This window comes from Mastomys coucha, unplaced genomic scaffold, assembly GCF_008632895.1.
Source record: "Mastomys coucha isolate ucsf_1 unplaced genomic scaffold, UCSF_Mcou_1 pScaffold15, whole genome shotgun sequence".
Lineage (NCBI taxonomy): Eukaryota > Metazoa > Chordata > Mammalia > Rodentia > Muridae > Mastomys > Mastomys coucha.
This window is the reverse complement of record NW_022196897.1, coordinates 117668409-117691972: the sequence shown is the minus strand read 5'-3', so window position 1 is coordinate 117691972 and position 23564 is coordinate 117668409. Positions and strand designations below refer to the sequence as shown.

The following is a 23564-nucleotide window of genomic DNA, read 5'->3' as shown; positions in this document are numbered from 1 at the left end:
TCTCCTTCTCCTTCTTCTTCTTCTTTCTCTTCTTCCTCCTCTTTCTTTTCTCCCCCCTCCTCCCCTCCTCCTTTTCCTCCTCCTCCTTCTGAGACAGGGTCTCACTACATTAGTCTGAATCTCACTACGTAGACCAAACTGGCTATGAACTCAGATCTGCCTATCTCTACCTCCCAAGTGCTGTGATTAAAGGCATGGGCTACCACACCTGGCCTTATAGCCTCTTGATCTTCCTTCTTGAGATGATTGTGCAGTGAATTCTCAAACTTAGGTTCCCAAAGCTGTGTTCCATTTACATCCTTGAGGTGGCTCTGTGAAGGATAAGTTTTCCTTCACTTTGCTGTGTGTGTTGTGGCTATTTTCCATGCTTGAAGACTCTACATACCTCTCTCCCTACCCACTAGATTTCATGAGCACTTCCTTCTTGATTCTGGTCAACCTGTGAGACTAGCTCCAAGTCCCACTGGGGCTCTTACTCACAAGTGTAGATTGTATGTTGTGTTTTTCTCATTCACTCCAGACTGTCCAGCTAGATGGGTACATTCCCACCTCAGTGCATAGACCACAGTCACAGTCAGAAAGCTGTATGATTCAGCTCATTCCATTTGCTTTAAGACTGTCAGTACTGCACCAGAGATACTAAGCTTGTCCTAAGCTAAGAACAGACTTATGATCTTCATGACTGAGAGCAAGCATTTGACAGCACAGTACTTGGCTTCATAGCTGAGAACACCTGGTGTGTTTGGAGCCAGGAGCATGCTTGAGGAGCAATCTAGAAACAGCTAGAGGTACACACATGCAGAAGGATGTGGGTATCTGCCCCATTAACAGTTTTCAGCAGTGAGGAGTTCTTGTTCTATTGGCATCTGTTCCCAAGAGAGCTTACTGTGTTTGGAATTTTGTTTTGAGTTTGCGGTCTGTGTGGTGTTGACGTCACCTTCTTACTTTCTGACTATCAAACATGTTATATAAAAACTGTTTATGGTGTGATTCTTAGCAACAAGACAATTAAATATTTACCAAAGAAATTAAGTAGTTTCAGGAACCTTGTAAACTCATGGTGACTTGCATAAGAAGGAGAGAAAAAAGATGGCTGGTTGTGTAATGGTGGTCATGAGGGAGATTGCAGGTAGGTCAGGACTCTTGCCTTTTCAGCTAGAGAGAAATAGTTTTAAATCAGCAAGTTGGTGCTGGGTCAGATATCCTACACATCAGATATTTACATTGCAATTCACAACAGTAAACAGTAAAATTACAGTTATGAAGTAGCAACAAGATAATTTTCTGGTGTAGGGGGGTAGTCACCACCACACAAGGAACTGTATTAAAGGGTTGCAGCATTACAAAGGTTGAGAACCACTGAGTTAGAGGCTTTGTATGTGAAAATCAGCTTATCAGAAGATAATATGCTATGGTTGTTTGAATGAGAATTGCCCCCATAGGCTCATATGCTTTGAATGCTTGGTCCCTATTGGTGGCAATTTGGAAGGATTAGGAGGCGTATCACACAGGTGAGCTTGAGATCTCAAAAGACTGTGTCCTCAGTTCTTTCTGCCTCCTACTTGCCATTTGAAATTAAGCACTTGGGCCGGGCAGTGGTTGTGCATGCCTTTAATCCCAGCACTTGGGAGGCAGAGGCAGGCAGATTTCTCAGTTTGAGGCCAGCCTAGTCTACAGAGTGAGTTCCAGGGCTACATAGAGAAACCCAAAAAAGGAAAAAGAAAAAAAAGAGAAAGTAAGCACTTAGCTGTTGTTGCTGCTGCTCTGCCATCATGGACTACGACCCTCTGAAACCGTATGCCCCATAAATTCTTTTATGAATTGCCTTGGTCATGATGCCCTGTCAAGGCAAGAGAAAATTGAGACATACTCTTTTTATACGACTTATTTTTATTTTATGGTATATGTAGTCTGTCTGTGTGTCTATCTGTTTTGCTTAAATGTGTATATATGCAACACATGCGTGCCTGGTGCCTGCAAAGGTCAGAAGAGGGCATCAGATCCCCTGGCACTGGAATTGTGGGTAGTTATGAACTGTCATGTGGGTACTGAGAATTCAAATCCTCTCTAAGAGCAACAAATGCTCTTAACTGCTGAGTCATCTCTCTGGCTCCCTCCCTTCCTCCCCCTCTCTCTCCCCTCCCTCCCTCTTTCTTTCTTCTTCCTTCCTTCCTCCCTATCTTATGATCTTGTGTTTTTGTTTGTTTTGTTTTTTGTTTGTTTGTTTTTTGTTTTTTGAGACAGGGTTTCTCTGTGTAGCCCTGGCTGTCCTGGAACTCACTCTGTAGACCAGGCTGGCCTCGAACTCAGAAATCTGCCTGCCTCTGCCTCCCGAGTGCTGGGATTAAAGGCGTGCGCCACCACTGCCGCCTGGCTTTTGTTTTGTTTTTTAAGACAGGGTTTCTTTATGTAGCCTTGGCTATTCTGGAACAAGCTCTGTAGACCAGGTTGACCTTGAACTCGTAGAGATCCACCTGCCTCTGCCATCCAGAGTGCTGGGATTAAAGGTTTTATGCCACTGCACATCCCTACTCTTTCTTTAAAAATATTTTAATTCTGTGTGTGTTGTGGGGTGGGAATGTATGTGCACATGCACCTAGGGAGTGTGGAGCTTAGATGTTATGGATCCCTAGAGTAAGAAGTCCTTTAGAAGATCAGGACATACTCTTAGCCACTGAGCCGTCTCTCTAGACCCAGTCTCCAGGCTCATATCTTTAACATGTAGTGTGGACATGATCACACGCTTGTGTGCCCTAAAACAGCATTTTCTTCTCTAATTTTCTAGTGTGTACTTAATTGAGATAAATTACACAATTATAATAGAAGTCACATGCTGGTAGTTATGTTAAATAAAATAAAAAGTGAAATTAATTGTAGTCATTAATCTACGCTGAGAAGTCTACCATTAGATAATACATTTTTGGCTTCTAAGCTTTGGAATTTAGGGTTTGTATAATGTAAGCCACTCTTCCAGGAGCTGTGGAGTAATCCATTCACACAGCGCATAGTAGTTTCCTAGTGCCTGGAGAGGGCTGTGGACTCTGCAGCTAAAGTGCTTACTGCCCTGCCTTTCTTCCTCCCTAGGATTTCAATGTTCTGTGTGTGAATTGCCTGCATGTGTATGCAAGGGTGCCATGTGCGTGCCTGTTCACGATGGTCAGAGTAGGAGCAGGTCCTTGGAACTGGGGTTAGGATGGTTGTAAGCTACCCTGTGGGCTCTAGGAACTGATGCTGGGCTCTCTGCAAGAGCAGCAAATGCTCTTAACCTCTGAGCCTTCTTAGCCTCCTTACCATATTTTAAATGTATATAATATATGTGTATATTATATGTTTCCATGATTTGGACATGTCTTTATTTTTAGGCATTAGTGTTTTCCCATTTGTCTTTAGAATTTTAGTGAGCATTCTTAATGAAAAATTTAAGTGTATTCTATTTTAAACTAAGATACATTCTTTGAAATGTACTCCTGGTGCTTTTGATTGATGATATTGGATGACTAGAGACATTGTCCCAGACAGCACTCTAACTAGCTGTATTGTATGTATGCTTTCCAGCTAGAGCTTTTAAAATTATTTTGTAATTTTATTATTTATTGAATTGTAGATGCCATACCTACTTTTATATATTTTATATTTTTATAAGAATGCTCACGCAGAACTATAGTCCTGTTAGCAGTGTATTGACAATCCTCAGCACAGAAAGAGACGTGGGGAAGTCTAGAGGCCAGGTGAGCCTTCAGTTAGCCTGCTGAGTTTTGAAAACACCAAGAAAGGAAAGGGACAAGAACATATCTGTAGTGGCTATTCCTGGTTGTCAACTTTGACTATATCTGGAATGAACTACAATCCAGGAATGAACTACAATCCAGAATTGGTGGGCTTACCTGTGGCCCTAATCTGGAGGCTGAGAGATACAAGTTTCTGACCTGAATCTTGGCATGGAGATCTTGAGGCATAGTGACTATGAATCCCAGAAGATTAAGATAGGAAGATCTACGAGTTCAAGGTCATCTGGGATTAAAGGTGTGGTGGTACCCACCTTTAATCTGGGCCACACCTTTTGCTGGAGACCTATATAAGGACATTGGAAGAAGGAAGGCTTTCTTCCTGCTTGCCTTGTGGGACTGAGCAACTGCTAGATCCTTGGACTGCTGGCCATTGTTGGGAGTTGGACTACAGACCAAGTCATCAATAAATTCCTTTACTATATAGAGACTGCCATAAGTTCTGTGACTCTAGAGAACCCTGACTAATGTAATATCTAATGTAAAAGTCAGAGAGGATCCCCAAGGGCTGGCATGCTAGTTCATTACAGCACAGCAGGGCTCAGCTGGTAAATGCTGTGGCCCTGGAGGGGGTTGGAGGAGAGGGAGAGAGAGAGTGTGTGTGTAGGGGTGCACACATGTGTGGCTGTGTATGCTTGGTTTACTTGCATACACCTCAGGCACTTAGGTTTTTCAGGCATTCTGAATTCAGGCATTCTATACTACCCACTCTACCTCAGCTCTTTCCCTTCTGCCTTTGTATTTGGAGAGGAAGCCTCACCTGCATTGCTCACCTGCCTCCAGCCTGCAGTATTCTTCAGGAGCCTGACCTCCATGCATGGTAGCAGCTCTCCTTGTGACATTCGGCTTAGGGATCTTGAGCTTGCAGGGCCTCCTGTCCTCGGTCAGGCTTATTCTGAAGTTCCTCTTGTGTGCTTTTTCATAGCTGGTCTCTGGTTCTCTTATTTTCCTGTGGGCTCCAAGGTGGTCACATATCTTCATCTGACCTGAAACCTACTTTTTACTCACAAGCTTCTTCAGTGGACCAGTCCTGTTATTCATTTATCAATTTTACTGACGTGTATGTGGTTTATGTGCAGGTGCCCGTGGAGGAGTCAGATCCTTCTGAAGCTGGGAGTTACATGGAGTTATAAGTAGGTGTGAGCCACATGATGTGGGTGCTAGGAGCCAAACTACAAAGAGCAGCATGCTCTGAGTGGCCAAGCAATCTCTCCAGCCCCAATTTACTTATTTTGTGAATTTTTTGGTCTGTTGAATTCAACTGGAGATAAATTTGGTAATAAGGTGACATTCTTAATCATACATTTACAAATGTTAATTAAATCTTATTTTTTTTAAATATTTTTAAATAAAAAAATTATTAAATTTCCTTCCCCTACAGCTTATATAGCATTCCATTAATCTGCCGCCTCAACCCTGACCTTCCTGTTTTAGGTCATTAAGTCATCAGGTACACCCACCCCCAGCTTCTCACTGACCGCCTGATATAGGCTGAAGGTAAATATTGTATACATCACAGCACACTATTCCTGTGAGGACATGAAGGAGTTGCCTCATTTAACAACACTATATACACATGTCTGTGACCCCCTCTTCCCTTACAGGTTTTGAATATGGTTTAATTTGATGTATCCTGTTTGATTACTAGAAATGAAATAGGTGACTACAGGGGGTGGTGCTCAGAATAAGGAGGTTTTTTTCTCACTGGTTTACCATACTGCAGTTGCCTGCTGCTGCACATGCTTAGCAGAGAGGGCCTCTGGGCTCCATGTGCATGTCAGCCCCCACTCTCCCTCCTGCCCTGTCCCCACTGGGATACTGGGATAGGATTTGAACGTGGAGGAGGTTGTTCCCTGTGGGTGAAGTAACTTCTACTTTTTCAGTTATCCAAGTGCTCACAGGCACACATTCAGTCATACATACCTTGAGATTATAGATCAGTGGGCAGCGTTACATGATGCCAAGGAAGGCAGTTAACTAAGTGTGCGCCAAGGCAAACAGTGACCCCTTTCTTCTCCCACAGACTCTGGCCCCACAGAAGGAAACCTGCAGCTTCTCCCCACTGCGCTTCTAGGCTTGGGTAACTTTGTCAGTTCTCTGCCCAGGTTTTGTTTCTACATTTATTTTAAATGTGCAGCTTGCTTGTCTTTGAAATATGATCATTATAGTTCTCCTGAATATTAAATGTTTATTGGGCTGGGGGATAGCTCAGTAATACTTGTCTGGTGTGCTTGAATCCCTGGCACTTAGGGAGCAGGGGGACTATGAGATTTCTTCCTCCTTTTATCTTCTGCCGTGCTGGGACTAAACCAGAGACCTGCAGATGGCTTTGTATAAAATGTCTCTGTGTGTGGGGGTGGGGAGTAGTTTGGGGTTTAATATGTCCAAATAATGAAACAGAAACTTCTTTTTCACAGTCTCCCCCCACGCCCTTCTTCTTCTTTTTTTAAACACACTGTTTAGTACTAGATGGTCCCTGCAGTCACAGGAAGAAGGAAGGGGGGCCTCTCCCCACAGCCAGCCCATCGCCCAGAGCTGCCTGTGTCTAGCTTCATGATATGCTGGAAAATGTAGGCTGGGCTGCAAAGCCCAGGTTGAATTATTAATTGAATGAGAAGTAAGAGTTCATTGTTATTAACACAGAAGTTGCTGTATGAGTCAGCATCACAAGTAAGTTGAACATAAAATAAACGTAATCTAATATTGTTCTTTATGTTGAAAATGTCCAAAGTAAATTTTCTTTAACTTTTTATCCCAATGCTGGGGTTCAGTCCCAGGCCTTGCAAGGCTGGGCTAGCACTCTACCACTGACTGAACTGTGTGGCTCCAGATCTAGGAAATGTTGTATTTTTTTTTTAAAACCTTTACCAGTACCAGCTAACTATTACAACACTAGAGGGCGCTGTTAGTTAATGGCTCCCCCTCAGTTTATTAGAGTCAGCATAGCTTTTGTTCATTTGATAATCCTAAATTTCTCATGTTCTCAGGTTAACAAGAGCAGAGGCTGGAAATGTCAGTATATAACATTTGTTTGCAAAGTCACAATCAAGCCACATAGATCTATTAATTTTTAAATTAAAATTTTTTAATTGGCATACAGAATAACTGTTTCCCATAGCAATTTCCTTCACACTTTCTTTTGCTGGGATCAGTGCAGGCCAGATGCCTCTCTGTGTTATCTCCTAGCCCAGCCCCATTTTTTACCATTCAGCCCCAGTCCCCCTTCAGTGTTCAAATCACAGCTGGTCTTCTACCTTTCCAACTCTCTCATTAGGGCCCCTTTTGGTTTCCTGGTCTGAATATACACTTACAAAATTATTTATGTTTAAAATTAGAAGCAATATGCACATGAGAGATAGCTGTATTTGTCTTACCTCACTTGATATGGTTTTTTCTTTTTTTTTTAAAGATTTATTTATTTATTATATGTAAATACACTGTAGCTGTCTTCAGTGTACCCCGGAAGAGAGTGTCAGATCTCATTATAGATGGTTGTGAGCCACCATGTGGTTGCTGGGATTTGAACTCAGTTTTCTAGATTAATTCTTAGAGAAAAAACAACAAAAAAGACATTACATTAATAAAGTGGTGTTTTCAAGTGCGTACTTATTTGCTTTTTAAAATGCATGTGTGTTTGTGTGCATGCATGTGTGTACATGGGCATGTAGAGGCCAGAGGACAACCTTGGGGGGTGCCATCCCAGCAATGTTATTTCCTTTGAGATTGGGGTCTCTCACTGGCCTGTAGCTCACCAGTCAGGTTAAACCAGTTGACCAGCAAGTCCTGGGGATCGTCCTCACTCCCTCTCCAGTGCCTGGGTCACAACCATGTACCGCCATGCCTGGCCTCTTTCCTTTGAAAGGAGTTTTGAAGGTCTAGCTTGGGCTTCAGGTTCACAGCCCTTTATTAGCAAAGCCGTTTTTCTATTCTCTCACATGCTGGTCCTAGCCCCCTCTTTCAACAGGGTTTTTCTGTGTAGCCTTGACTGTCCTGGAGCTAGCTCTGTAGATCCATCTGCCCTTTCCAGGGTGCTGCATTTAAAGCCATATGCCACCATGCCCAGCTGGTAATTTCTGATGAATTAAATCTTTTCATTGCATTTATGCAAGTTTAGTCTTTTAATTGTTTTGCCTCATTTTTTGTTTGAATTTAACCATACATAGTTGCTAAGAACAGAGCTGCTCACTTGCCTCTTACTACACTGAGAGATACATAAGTAGAGCTTTAAATACAGGCAAACATGAACAGCACCAGAGTCCCAGTCCAGAGATGAACAGGAACGCCCCTGGATGTGCATCTCTTCCCTCGACACAGGTGCAGTGTGGGTCTAGCTGGTGGGAAATCCTATGAGGAAAGTGTTAGTTTGTGGGAGTATCGTATAGTATAGTATGCTATCAGCTTTTCTGCAGTGTCATTCGTGTGTGTGTGTGTGTGTGTGTGTGTGTGTGTGTGTGTGTGTGTGTGTGCGTGCGTGTGTTTTGAAATAGTTGTTGTTTATAATTATGTGTGATGGGGAGGATTATGCATTTAATTTAAGTTCAGCCGCCAGTAGAGATCAAAAGAAGGCATCAGACACACTTGGAGATGGCTGGGAACCAGCCCGTTTAGGTGCTGGCCACTGAAACAGGCCCTCTGCTAGAGCAGTGTGTGCTGTTTGAATTGCTGAGCCATCTCTCCAGCCACTTTGTTAAATATGTATTTATTTTAATTCCTTTATTTGTTTGTTTGTTTGTTTGTTTGTTTTTTCGAGACAGGGTTTCTCTGTGTAGCCCTGGCTGTCCTAGAACTCACTCTGTAGACCAGGCTGGCTTCGAACTCAGAAATCTGCCTGCCTCTGCCTCCCAAGTGCTAGGATTAAAGACGTGTGCCACCACTGCCTGGCTTTCATTCCTTTTTAGGCATCTGTGTGAGTTTATGGCATGTGAATGCCAGTTTCTGTGGAGGCCAGAAGAGAGTGTCAGATCCCCCTGGAGATGGACTTATGGTGGTAGTGAGCTTTCATGTGGGTCCTGCCAGCCAAGCCTGGGTCCTTTGTAAGCAACAAGCATTCTTTGTGGTGGCTTAAATAACAATGTCCCCTAGGCTCATATATATGAGTACTTGGTCATTAGGGAGTGGCACTACTTGACATGGATTAGGAGTCGTGGCCTTGTTGGAGGAAGTGTGTTACTGGAGTGGGCTTTGGGATTTCAAGTACTCAAGCCAGGCCCAGCATCTCTCTTCCGGATGTGTAGGGATTTGGATGTAAAACTCTCAACTAGTTGTCCAGCACCATTTCTGTCTGTATGCTGCCATGCTTCCCACCATGATGATAATGGTCTAAACCTCTGACACTGTAAGCCAGCTGCAATTAAATATTTTTTTTATAAGAGTTGCTATTGCTGTGGTCATGGTGTCTCTTCACCGTGATAGAACACTGACTAAGAAGTTGTTCTGTTTTGTTTACCTTTTATAGCATGATGTATCTGTTTAAAGAATAATTTAATGCATGTTGGTTTATAACTGGGTTATGAAGTTATTTAGGTCAGCCCCAGCCTTTGATTTAGGTATGTTGCTAGTGAGCCTGTGCATTAGCGGCCTCTCTGCTCTTCACCTCTTATGGGGTTAGAGTGCTGCCTCAAGCTTCCGTAGCCTAGCCTTCTGTTTTAGGCGGGGTATCCGAAAATGCCTTTTTGGTTTTTTGTACACAGAGGTCACCTTACCTGGGCATACAATTCTAACCTTTCTTGTAGTTCATGTTCATGTGTTGTGTGGCACTTCCATGTTGTCATGAAATCTTGGGGCTACATCTTGAGCCAGTGCCAGTAATCATAATCATCCTTCATTTACTAAAGGACACAGCGTCTGAGATGCATTCCTAGGTAATAAGGTTGTGTGCCTGTCATAGAATACACAGTTCTAGCTACATCACATCACCTTCTAGATACCCTGGCTGTCTGGCACAGCTACCGCTGTCTAAAGGTCTTTCTCTGACCAAATACTGTTATGTGGGGTAAACCTCAATTTGAAAGCACACATTTTGTCCATTTTGTCCCTAGATTGTCTGACTGTCATGGTCCTGGTTGTCTAGATACAGGTTTTCCATGTTACTTTATATGAGCCTACTGTGTGCTTACAATGGCACATTCAGCCTTTCCTCATACTCACAACAACTAGTCAGTACCTTTTAATGTTATGTCTTATGTCTTAAGTTTATTCTATTTGCCCTATTTTTGTTTCTTCAAGGTTTATTTAATTTTATGCTTAGATGTGCTTTGTTTGTCTGTCCGTCTCTCTGTGTGTCCGTGTCCGTGTCCGTGTCCGTGTCCGTGTCCGTGTGTGTGTGTGTGTGTGTGTGTGTGTGTGTGTATCCCCATCCTGTGCAATGATCATAGAGGCCAGAGGAGGACGTTAGATCCCTCAGACCTGAAGTTACAGTGGTTGTGAGCCACATTGTGGTTCTGGGAGCTAAATTCTGGTACTTTGCAAGAACAGTTGGTGCTCTTAATCATGGAGCGGTCTCCACAGCCCTTTCTCCTTTCTGCTTTTCAGAGTTCCTCTACATCCCTGCAGCGCCTCTTCTCTGGAATCCCCATGCTGTCCTGGTTCTTCTCTCTTTAGCCTAGGGTCCCCTCTTCTCAGGTGTGCAGCTCTGTTGGCAGAGCCTTTCCTGCCTGTCACCTGAGCCTGTCTTCTCTCTGGTCTAGGCAATCTACTGTAAGAGAAATGGGGACAGATGCTTGAATGTCCCAGAAGCAGAGGTGCTCCCTGCCTCATTTCAGGGCCTGCTGGCCCTGTGATGGAGTCAAGCCTAGGAGGGGCAGTCTGGCTGGTTGCTGGTGTGGCCATTACTCTGTCTACCAGACCCCAGGGACTTGGGTGGTGTGGTTTGTTGTGAGAGCTCAATCTTGTTGACTTTGCTTACTTTTTAATGATGGGGTCCTGCCTTGACATCACTGCAGTTCTGAGTTTTGCAATCTGATGTCTTGGGGCTCCTGATTGGGGGGGCGGGGGGAGGAACTGCCAGTGAGTAAACGTAATCTCCTTTTTCTCTGAGTTGGCAGCAGCAAGGGCAGACTTGCTCATCTGAACTGTTTGAGAAGATAGGTTTTAATTTCTCTTCTTTGTTTGGGTTTGAGAAATACAATCGCAGCAGCTGCTGGCATTCTATAATAGAATACCCAGATTGCTCTGAAGAAGCCTGCTGCAAGACTGATTTCAAGACCATAATAGAGGCCTGCAGTAACTGCTTGTAACCAGGTGGTGGCTGTTGTGTAATACAAATAGCATTTGATGAGGTGCGGTTAGTTATACAATTTTGGCCAGCTCGTGTGGGATATAAGAGCTGAAATTACTTCAGCACCTGAAGGTGGCTCCTGCTGCACCTCGGGACGGTCACAGACTGCACAGGTGTGGTGGGTCGCACACTGATTGCAGGACGGTTTTGTGGATAGACTGAGATTCCATTGAAGGTATGACCATTGCTTGGTATAAGAGCTCTGCTTTGGGGGATGAGTTCTGAGGCTTACTGGACTGTGTCTGAATGTGTCTGTGCCTGTTTCTATGTGCTTTTGTGACCATGTGTCTACCTATGTATGGCCATATGCCTGCTCTCTCTCTCTCTCTCTGTGTGTGTGTGTGTGTGTGTGTGTGTGAGAGAGAGAGAGAGAGAGAGAGAGAGAGAGAGAGAGAGAGAGGAGAGATAGATGAGATGCATGTACAAGTGTTTCTATGAGAGAGACAGAGACAAGACTGTAGGTGGGTGAATAGTTTATAGTTCAAGTTCATCTAGATGTGTTACTAGAAAATGTCCAGACTTTCTCAGTGCTGTCAGGGATTATTGAAAAATTGGTGACTGAACACTAGCATTTTTGCAACAGTCAGAAGGCAGTGCCCCTAGTCATGCACGTGAGAGTGAGTGCAGAATATGACAGCTGTCTGTAGCATTGAAGTCAGGGGACTTCAGGGCGGGTTTGCTTCTTCCTACCTGGTCTTCTGTCCTGTTGGGACTAACCGCGCTCTGTGTGTTCCTCCTGTCTGTTTTCCTTTTCACAGCCTTTTAGAACTTTGGAGAAAAGCAAGTATATAAACAAAAAGAAATGTAAATAACAAATTTCATAAAGAGTTGGGGCCTCTTTATAATGGAGTACATTAATTTTTTTGAAATCTTTATAATTATAGGTTTTTAGATTTTAAGAGGATTTGGTTTGAGAGTTTAAAGAAAATTATGATTACTGAGGTGTCTGACTCTAAGTGATTCCAGTTTCTGTGTTAGGTGGATGTCATTATTATTATTTTATTATTATTAACATAGGATTTTGTAATCCTAATCATGGCTGGCCTATGAGTTTTCAGTTTTGAAAGCTTGCTTGGGCTTAGAATTATGTGCCACTGGGGGAAAAAATTTGGAAAAGGATTTCTTAGGAACATTATCCCTTGTAGTGAGGGGTGGGTGGGAAGGGCAACAAAAGTAATTGCAGTGCAGTTTAGGCAAACCCATAGCATCAATCCCTTAGGTAAATAAATACCTTATCTAGGGAAAATCGCAGGTGAAATGCAGTCAGGGTGGGTGGGCAGGGAAAGGATATGAGACAAAGGTTTGCAGATGGAGGGGGAATCGAGAACTGAGCAGGCAAAAATCTAGCAAAATTGGGTAGACTCGTGAACAACTAGGGTGTAAGTCAGTGGAGGGGCTCTCTGGGGCTATGAGGAGGGGATTTGACTTTGATGTTTGACACAAGGAAAAGATGGGAACATCCCAGTGAGGATTGGTGTGGTCCAAAGAGGAGCTTAGAAGGAACTCGAGCAAAGAGATGGACAGTGTCAGAAATGCTTCTCCAACAGGCATGGCTCATCTCAGTGGGGGCAGAAGGGAAAGCTACCGGAGTTCACGGGTATTCTCCTTAGAGGGTCAGTGGTGCTGCAAAGAGGCTGGAGCAAGGAACCAGCACAGTAGGGCAGGCAGGCTTCTTTCATGTTAGAAAGAGGGGAGGCATCAGGCAACCAAGAGCCGTGGAGGCCTGGAAAGAGAGAAAGCTGTGTGTGGTTCTTGATAATAAGTCAGGAGCTTGGGCTTTCACTGGCTTGTTCCAAAGTAGCTACCAGTCTTTAGAGCTTTATCCTTTTTCATTTTCATCTTTAAAATGATTTTATTTTTATTTTAAAATTGTCTTACAAGAATGTAATGCTTGTGGAGCCCTGAAGAGGGCATCCTGGAGCTGGTGTTACAGGTAGTTGAGTTACCCCACACAGGTGCTGGAAATTCAACTCAGGTCATCTGCTTGCTAATTTTATGTCAATTCAACAAATGCTAGAGTCACCAGAAAGGAGAAGACTCAACTGAGAAAATGCCTCCATATAACTGGGCTGTAGGCAAACTTGTAGGGCATTTGTTAAATTACTGATTGATAAGGAAGGGTTTGGCTCAGTGTGGCTGGAGTGACCTTTGAACAGGTAGGTGGACCTGGCTTCTATGAAAAAGCAGGCTGAGCAAGCCATAGGGAGCAAGCCAGTGAGCAGCATCAGCATCCCTCCACGGCCTCTGTCAGCTCCTGCCTCCAGGTTCCTGCCCTGTTAGAGTTCTGTCCTGACTTCCTTCAGTGATGAACAGTGATATGGAAGCACACACTAATAACCATGGTGTCTCATTACAGCGACAGTAACCCTAACTAGGACAGGTCCTTAGAGGAGAAGAGAGTGCAGAGGCTGCTTGGAGCACAATGGAATGCCTGCTGTGTCCTCAGAATCCTTGCCTAGCCCACTTTGCTCTTTGGCAGGAGCATGGCAACCTCTTTGCCTCAGTTGCATTTTCTACTTTGAAATAGAGACAACAACCCCTACCAGAGTTTTTACAAGAGTTAAAGAAGATCATATTTGCATCCAGAATGTACATTCATTTTTACCTTATTGCCTTAGGGTTTTCCTGCTGTGAGCAGACACCATGACCAAGGCAACTCTTATAAGGACAACATTTAATTGGGGTTGGCTTACTGGTTCAGAGGATCAGTCAGTTATCACCAAGGTGGGAGCATGGTAGTGTGCAGGCAGATATGGTGCAGGAGGAGATGAGAGTTCTACATCTTCATCGGAAGACCTGCTAATGGAAGACTGATTTCCAGGCAGCTAGGCTGAGGGTGTTAAAGCCCCCCATACCCACAGTGACACACGTACTCCAACAAGGTCAACCTTCAAATAGTGCCACTCCTTGGGCCAGGCATATTCAAACCATGACACTTATTGATAAATTTTCATGTGAACCTTGCTTTTCAGAAGGATTGGGAGATGGCTCAGTCAGTGAAGTGCTTGCTACACAAGCCTAAGGACCCGAATCTGATACCCATGTGAAAAGCGGACCATGTTTATATTTATAACATGCATATTTATATTTATAACACTGCTGGTAAGGTGGAGACAGGTGGGTCCTGGGGCTCAGGAGTCTCCTCAGGCACTCCAGGCCTATGAGAGACCTTATTTGGAAAAACATGGAGGGCATTTCCTGAGAAATGACACCAAGATTGTCTTGGGCTTCCACATATACATGTATGCACACATCCTCCCATGAACACAGTCCGTGTACACCCATGTACAATTAGCTTTCCATAGGCTTCTGTGATGATAGGTAATTACCATATTATTATTTATTTGTTTGTTTTTGGGTGCTAGAGAAAGCTCAGGGATGGTGCACGCAGAGACCCGCTCTTCTGCCGCAGAGGTGCTCTGAGCCCTACATTTAGGTTTTAATTCTAACTCTGCTTCTCCTCCCCTTTGATGTTCCAGCCACTGAGATTTCTTGGAATAAACCAGCAGAACAACTGCTAAGTGTTGTTTTTCTCTGTGACTAGAATGCCCTTTAAAAAAAGTTGTTTCCCTAAAAACTGTGAATGCCTTTTATATCCTTGTCCCTGTGTCCCTAGTCTGCCTGCTGGGGAAGCTGGGCTGATGCCAAGTGCCATGGAAATGTAGAAAAGGAAGAGGCAATTCAGGAATGGGTCCGAGGAGGCGGCCTCTTAAGTTCAAATCTGGAAACTAGAGATAGCTAGGTCTGGAAATAAGACCTAGCATGGTCAGTGTAGATGGCAGCTGGAGCTGGGGAGGAAAATCCAGGATGAGGAGGCGAGAGACAGTTTTTATCACTTTTATTTAAATAGTGTTTGGGGAAGCAGTTTCTGCTTGAAGATTCCAGGCAGGCTTAGCATAAAACATCTGATGTGTAAAGGTCAGTTCATAGGGTGCTGGCCTTGCAAGCATGAAGATCTAAGTCTAATCTCCTAGAACCCAGCCAGGGAAAGAGCTGTGTACAATAGTGAGTACAATAAATACATTTGTGACCCCAGCATCCCTGGGGCTCAGCGGGAGGCCAGTGTGCCTTGAGTTGACAAGTTCCAGGCTCAGTGAGAGACTCTCAAAAAATCAGGTGGATTGTAATTGAGGAAGGCACTCAGTGTCAACCTCTGGCCTATAATCCATGTATACATGTGTGTGTGTGTGTGTGTGTGTGTGTGTATGTGTGTGTGTGTGTGTGTGTGTGTGCGCGCATCCCCAGAGAGAGGGGATCGGGAGGGAGGGAGGGGGAAGGGGAAGGCGAGAGACAGAGGAAATTGCTAGTAGTAGACTTTGTATGCACAAGCAAACTGTGCGGACATTATGATGGTTCTACGTCTCCCCCAGCTGAGTATAAGTGAATGTGTTGACCTCCTGTGGGGTGACCATCATTGCTGGGATGGCTTCTTGAGCAATTGTTCCTGCCGGGTTTCTGCAAACAGAACCTGGTTTCAGAAGTAGAACTTGCCATGAAACCTGGATCCCCCATCAGAAACCAGGCTTCTGATTCTCTTGAAATGCTTTTTTCTTTTTCTTAAAATTTTTGGGACTGGAGTGATGGTGTAGCAGTTAAGTGTGCTGGCTGTTCTTCCAGAGGACCCAGGTTTAATTTGCTACCGCCAGTGGTAACTGCAGTTCCAGAGGTTCCAATGCCCTCTTCCTGCTCCATTGGCACCGGACACATATGTGGTGTACAGACATACACTTAGACCCAATAACTAAAAAAGTAATGATCTCTTTCTAAAGAGAACAAGTCCATAAGCTAAGACAGTGACAAAGGCCCTACCAGCCTTTGGTGTATGAAGGCTATCCTTTTCTTCAAAGCATGGAGCAAGCTTTGTATAGGATCCAGGCAGATTTAGTTTTGTGGGAAAGACTGTCCTGCTGTTAGTGGGCACATGCCTCTTATAACTAGTGTTGCCATCTTGCTGTGTGCATTCAACTTTGTCATGTGGTTTCCCTGAGTGTGTTAGTTACAGTCCATCCAGGCTCAGGACTCCTCCTTAGGCATCACAACAGAGCTTTTATATCAGTGGTTTTCAGACTCGATTTAATTGACCCACAGTGCAAAAAAAGCATTTTACCTTGAAGCTTGCTATAGGATACCCAAAGCTGAGTAATTAAAAAGAAAGGGGGGGGGTATTTATCTCATAATTTTGGAGACCAAAAGTCTAAGCAGAATGCTGCTAATGTGCAGAAGGCCAGACCTAGGGTTCCAGCAAGGCCAGGGGCTTGCCTGACTATAATCACCTCATACCAGATGATGTCATGTCCAGGGTCAGAGGAGAGATCACATGATAAGACTGGAAGCTAAGAGTATGCTGCAGGATTTGACTGCTTCATTTATAGCATCTCTCTTAACTGGGTTTCCAGAACTGCCAGAGTCCTTATTGTCTTCCTGTTGACTCCTATGACATCACACTGAGGATCAAGTCCCTAACACAGTCAGAACATCTAAGCCCCACACTAAGTTGCCCTTACCTTGAGAGATGTGCTCAGAATTGCTGCCATGTCTGTTTTTGAATGTAGCCCTGGCTAGTTTGGAACTTTCTATTTAGTCCAGGCTGGCCTTCATCTTCACCCCTAGGTTTAAAGGCTTTCCACCATACCTGGCCTAGACGAAAACCTTAGCTGTGGAATAACAATTCTTCCTCCTCTGGTAGCCGTCAACCTATTTGTTTCCGAGTGTGCTTGCCCAGACAGCTGATCGCAGAGGAGAGTCAGAGAGTTGCCCCTGTGTGGTGGCTTTTCTCACCTAGTCTAGTAAGTAGATTACTGTTTAATTATTTTATTTTTTGTGTGATCTGTTTTCCACATACATAAAGGTTTCTGTGCAGTTTATATTTTTTTCTTCATTTATCTTATATGTATGAGTGGTTTTTTTTGCCTGAATTTCTGTCTGTGCATCTTGTGCATTGCTGGGGCCTGCAGAAGACAGAGACGGATCCCTTGTAACTGGAGTTAAGATAAGAAAGGTTGTGAAGCTGCCACATGGGTTTAGTAATGAACTGAGCTCTTCTGTAAGCAGCTGCTGAGCCGCCATCTTTCTAGCCTCTGTGCAGCCTTTTAAACCAGCTCTTTGGCATTGTTTTTAATGAGTGGATCATAAGTTTACTGTACCACTAAGTTTTTGTCTTAGTCATTACCTTAGAATATACTGCTGGGAGTAGTGTACTGCAAGTGCAAGGCCCTGAATTCAGTCCCAGGACTCCAGTATGAGTCTTTTTTTTTTTTTTTTTTTTTTTTTTTTGGTTTTTTGAGACAGGGTTTCTCTGTGTAGCCCTGGCTGTCCTGGAACTCACTCTGTAGACCAGGCTGGCCTCGAACTCAGAGATCCGCCTGCCTCTGCCTCCCAAGTGCTGGGATTAAAGACATGCACCACCACTGCCTTGCTTTTCCCCATGCTTTCACTTAGAGTGTTAGAGCAGGTGACACCGGCAAAGGTGGCTCTTCATCTCATTTGGCTTTAAGTAGGCTTCGGACATCTATTGTGTTGTTTGTATTCAGGGGACTGAAGCTTAGAAGCACACTGTCCTGCTCATTGTACACAGAGGATTATGGTTTCTTTTCATTTGTAAGATTGACTTAGAAAGTAAAAATATTTATATGCTTTTTTATGTCTATTGCATTTTGTCTCTTAATTTTGATTTGTCTCTATACCGAAATCTAAAGAACTTTATATTATGAAATCTATCAATCTTAATTTAATCTTTAATGATAAGCCAAGAAAAGAATTCCCTAGTCCTTGTATGTAATCATGTAGTAGACTTTTAAAATCTTAGCTCTCTCATTGACTTTTTTGAGTGGTAAATTGGCTGTCATGGCCTGGATTGCATCCATACCTGCCTGTACCTTGATGTGCGACTGTATGGCCATTCTTGCTCATCCTTTCAAGAATTTTTGGGGGTATTGAGATAACATTTTTATCAGTTTTGCTTATTGAAAAATGAATCTCCTTGCAGTAGCCCCAGGAGGTCTCTGTTCCAGCGGTCACTCAAATCAAATAGGATTGTGATCACAGACCAGAAATAATTGTTAGTTATGTAATAAGAGCTACATGGTGTGCCTGGCATAAAGGCCACTTAACAAATAGAAAGCGGCTATTATTACTGTCATTGTCGTCATCACCCCTCAACTACCCTTCCCTCTATCAAGTGGTCAGGGGCCAGACAGAAAGTAGCCCGGCACATTCTCTGTCCTTTTGCAAGGAGTAGGAAGAGAAGCCTTGGCACCATTCATTAGAGAACTTCTCTAGTGCTAGAGTTCCTGGAAGATTTTTTTTATGTTAACACAACACACACACACACACAAAACTTAAGACTGTTATTACTTGTGTGTATCCTTGGGAGCCTGTGAAAGTGTATGTACCACTTGTGTGTAGAAGCCCTCAGTATAGAAGAGGTGTTGGGGTTCCTAGAATTGGAGTTACAGTCACTTCTGAGCGAACATGTGAGTGTTGGGACTGAACAACAGGTTCTTGACAAGAGCAGCAAGTGCTCTTAACTGCCAAGCTATCTTTCTAGTACCCACAACTTTTAAAATATAGTTTTCTAATGGTAATAATATTATATGTATATATAATAGCTATTATTATTTTCTTTCTTGAGATACATAGCCCTGGCTGTTTCAGGCCTAACTATACAGACTAGGCAAGTCTCTAACTTACAGAGATCTGCTTGCCTCTGCCTCCCTCATGCTGGGATTAAGGTGTTCACTGCCACACCATTCATTCATTCATTCATTCATTCATTCATATATGTGTACGTGTGCCTGAGTGGGTTTGTAACCTTGAATACAATGCTCACAGAAGTCAGAGGGTGTTGGAGTCTATAACTGGAGTCACAGGTAATTAGAAGCTGGGAATAAAACTCCAAGAATAGTATATACTCTTAACCTAACCTCTCAGCAGTCTCTGGTCATATGTTATCAGAAATTTGAACAAGTCCCTAAACTCCCCTCTGCCCTTGTCCCTTCCCTTTCACCTTTTGCATTTTCCCCAGACCTTGGCATTTCCCTTGCAAAACAACTTCCCGTGTGGGTGAAGTCATTGATCTTGTGTTGGTGCACAGTTTCTGACCGTGTGGCTGTCTTTGTGAGCCATGCATACCACATTCCTTTGTTCTCCCTGTTCCCCAGCTTCCTCAGAGTGTGGTCTGAGAATTGGAGGGTGCCAGTCAGCACTGTTCCCCTCCCAAATAACCAGCTCTCTCCCACTTGTGGCCAAATACAAATATTGCTATTGGAGTGCAAAATCGGCCTTGTTGAGAGCTAGTATTTTAAGTAGATGTGCTATGATAAGAATGTAAGTGATTATTCTTCACTCCAGGAAGGTTTGGTGGGCGTCTTGGATTCTCTATGTTCAAGAATGCAGTTTGGAGTCTGGAAGATGGCCCAGTGGTTAACAGTACTACCTCCTCTCCCAGCACCTACATGGAGGCTAACAAACGTTTGTAACTCTAGTCCCAGGGGATGATGCTCCAGGCAGCAGGCATGCATGCAACACAGACATACGGGAAGGTAGAACACCTATGGACATAACATTTAAAACTTAGTTAATCAAAAAAAAAAAAAAGAATGTAGCCGGGTGGTGGTGGCACATGCCTTTATTCCCAGCACCTGGGAGGCAGAGGCAGGCGGATTTCTTGAGTTCCAGGCCAGCCTGGTCTACAGAGTGAGTTCCAGGACAGTCAGGGCTACACAGAGAAACCCTGTCTCGAAAAAACAAAACAAACAAACAAAAAAGACTAGTGTGGTGTGCAGGCCGCTGTGTTTTGCTTTCCCTTTCTGCTCGTGACTGCCCAGTGCTCAGCTGTCACGTGCCTTTGCTTGCCCACCCCAAATGGAGAAGTGTTTGAAAAGAAAGTTTCCTGTTTGCTTTTTACACACCCTTTAGTTTGCTTAGACTTTTCCTTCTGGAGGGAAGATCCCACATTGCTTGCTTGCTTTAATAGTAAGCACCCTGAGTGCTCTGTGCCCACCCCCGCCTGTTCGCTTTACTCTTGCTTCATACAGAGCCAGGCACACCTGGGCATGTTGTATTGTACTCGTGCCAGCCCTTATATAATTTGTGCTCTCTCATCTTTGAAGATGAGTTTTTCACATGTTTGTTAATCCCAGGTGGATTAGCTGTATTGTCCAGGTTATGTTTCGTGGTTTGAAATTGTTTTAATTTTTTTTCTCTTTTGAAGTGTGCCTACTCAATTGTTGCAAGATCTTTCTGCTTTTGAAAAAAAAAAATTTTTTTTTTAAGTTTGAGAAATTGGGTGTTTCTTTGTTGAATAATTCCATCTCTTAGATTCTTCAGCCTTGTCATATCCATCTCAGATTTAGTAGTGGTGATCTCTTCCTATGCCGTGTGTCTCTTCACCTTAAGTAGTTGGAGGGATGCCCTGGGTTTTCTTTTGAAGTGTACTTATGTTACTTAGTTAGGCATGCATGCTTTGACTCCTATTTTGTGGCATTCTAACCAATAGAGATTGCATGCTGTTGTTGCCTTGCTTGAAGTCTGCATAGCCACATAGGTTATTTTTATCTTTTATTAAATGTTGAATGCCTTCTATCTTCCATAGCATAGGTAGGGAATTTAGAATTATTTAAATCACCTTTTATTTATGATAAATTGGCTATATCTGCATTGTCTTAAATTTTAACTAAAATTCATTTCTGCATTGGCACAAGCCACTTTTTAAGTGCCAGATGCTTAGTGATATCAGCTGGACAGGGCAGGTAGAGAACTTTTTCATCGCTGGGAAATGTTCTGTCAGGTAGCTCTGGGTTAATGCACACCATAGGAATACCTTAGCTGTTTTTTTTTTTTAATTCCTAGTATTCTAATATTTTGGCATCCCATGTTCCTTCTTTCTCCAGGGGAATGGTGGCTGACTGTAGTAAAGGGGTGGGTTCTTGAAAAGCATTGGTGTCTTGTCAGCTGTTTGGGTGCAACTTGTACTTGCCTAAGTCTCATGGCTGTCTTTCTGACTTTCTTGCACTGTCTTTTGCAGGTGATAAGAGATGACAGTAACCTCTGTCTAAGAATCCAGTGTTCCAGGTGCTGAAGAGCTGCCTCTGGTCTTAAACTCCTGGCTTGAATAAGCCTTCCCTGTAATCACTCCAGGCCAACAGTTGTGTAGGTTGCTCAACCTTTCTTGATGATGGGTATTGGCAAGAATACGGCATCCAAGTCTGTGGAGGCTGGGGGCTCCACGGAAGGCAAATATGAGGAGGAAGCAAAGCACCCCAACTTCTTTACTCTCCCGGTAAGAGTACTTCCTGTCTTCAGTTTCTCTCTGGAGTATACGTAGGATACACTTTAACACTTGTATTTTTAGTGAACATCGTGCATTGAAAATCAACTGTCTCTCATGATGTTATATTGGCTATAGTCTTGGCTAGCCACAGGGGACCTGCTTGAGTTAACCCAGGAAGGAAGTACACACTGCTATTAATGTTTTAAAACCATTCCAGTGCTTACTGTGTTCTGGAGAGAGTCTTCATTTTCTCTCCAAAACTGTACTGTTAGGAGATGAAGTTCAGATCTAACATACATTAGCTGCCTGAAGCTGGCTGATGGTTCTTTGAGAATTTCATACAAATGTAATTTGAACATACTCATCCCTCTTTCCCATCCAAGTCCTCTTACCCCTTGCTACCCAACACTGAGATTTCTTTTTTGTTTTCTTTTCCCACTGAGTCGAGTTTGTGTTGCCCAGCTTGTCTTGGGAGTTGACTGCCCAGACTTATGGCCTAAGGAAACTGACTCTCCATCTCTCTGCAGCCATCAAAGCCAGGAGCTCCTCAGCTAGCACTGGGGATTTCTGTCTTTCAGCCTCTGTTCTTACAGTCCTACGAGCCCTCTGTGACACCCTAGTGGCCGCATTCTAACAGAGCCCGCTGCAGTAGCTGATTCTACAGCAAGAGTTCACAGGCCTTTGGAATCATGGGCTCTTGCTCCTCTCAGCTGGATCTCCTCTGGGTGCTCCTGTTGGGTTGTATCTCACCTGGTCCTTTAATGCTACTGCGTCCAGCTTTACATAGAGAGGGGTGGATGGCAATAAGGATGGCTAATGTGTCTGGCACATACCAAGCCCTTGGGTCATGAATTTTCACATCTTCTCTACAAAGTGAGGCTTACAAGCACTGGCTTAGAGCTGCCTGCTGTGGTCTCAGTGTGGTCTGTTCCCTCTAAACCTCACCTTGAAATTTAATTCCCATTAGGAAATATGAAGAGATGGTGCCAGGGAGGACTTTTAAGAGAAGACTAGAGCTCTGCCCTTTTGAATAATCTTTGTGAATGCAATTAATAGATTAATGAGTGGATTAGCTGTGAAAGCCATCTTAGCTAGGTCTCTAATCAGGAACTGTTCTCCACAGCTTCCAGACTCTTCAGGTAAAACAGACACAGGCCCTTGAAGCTGGGTCAGAAGCATAGCCATTTTCCTTCTTTTCTTTAACCTGTATTTTGTATGTATGGGTGCTTTGCCTGCATGTATGTCTGTGAATCACATACAAGCAGTGCCTGGATCCCTGGTACAAGACCGTGTAGGTACTGGGGACTGAACTTAAATGTTTTGTTTTCTCATCTCAGTGATGTGGAACTGATACGCCCAGATGCTCAACCCTACCCCTGCAAGTCCTTCTTCATCCGACAGCACCCCACTGCCTGCATTAGCTCAACATTAGCTCTGCTCACTTCCTCAACCACCCTACAAGCCACGTTATTAGTGCAGATCAAACCCAAATCTTAGAAAGCTTAAAAAGTACTTCAGTGGCTGTGCTTGGCCTCGCTCCTGCTCCTCAAGGCCTCCTGAGTTAAGCTAGAATTTCCTAGCCTCACACCCGGTGCTCACCCTTGATGGGCATCCCATAGAGTATCAGGATTGAGTCTTGTTTGGCCGGGACATAGCTAGGATCATTGACATAAGCATCTGAGCTTGTGTGTAGTCCAGGGAGCATCTGTTGTATGCATCTGAATGAGTCAGAAGAGCAGTTGGAATTGTGAACTATTGCCAAAAGCTGTGTTTGGTACCTGTAAAAACTTAAAGTTTAGTGAGATTAGCTACAGTGGTGCTACTTTGTTGTAATCCAGGACTCAGAAGGCCAAGGCTAGAGAGGCTCAGGAGTGTAAGGCTAGTCCGGGCTACATTTTGAACCTATCTTAAAAATTTTTTTTTGAGGTACAGTGTGTATAACATAAAATTTGAAATTGAGTTGAGTTGTCAGAGACATGATATATATCTATCATTCACTCTGTTGTGTAACTACTATCTCCTCCTAGTTCCAGAACACCCTTGTTACCACACAGCAGACCAGCCTTAGTTCACTGGTTACTCCATGCCAGTCACTGTGTTATGTTAGGAGACATCTTGCCGGTGTGTTCTCCCTGGCTTCTCAGTCGGTTGAGTGATACAGCGTGGAATGCCGTAGCTTCAAGTGCAAACTTGAATTGGGCTGGGAACATGGATCTTGCTGCAGCTAGTGCAG

The 23564-nt window shown here is 43.7% G+C and overlaps 1 protein-coding gene across 4 annotated transcripts in view; it reads left to right on the top strand.

Moving 5' to 3' along the window:
* The window catches only part of Slc23a2 (solute carrier family 23 member 2), a 94451-nt gene that overhangs the window by 27079 nt on the left and 43808 nt on the right, over nt 1–23564 (top strand). For 3 of the 4 annotated variants that reach the window (XM_031371972.1, XM_031371973.1, XM_031371975.1), the window contains one exon: nt 21086–21340. In XM_031371972.1, the coding sequence (XP_031227832.1) occupies nt 21233–21340 (108 nt within the window). In that variant the 5' untranslated portion in view covers nt 21086–21232. Of the gene's footprint in view, nt 1–11008; nt 11237–21085; nt 21341–23564 lie in introns of those variants that run through there. The other variant, XM_031371974.1, reaches the window with a different exon arrangement.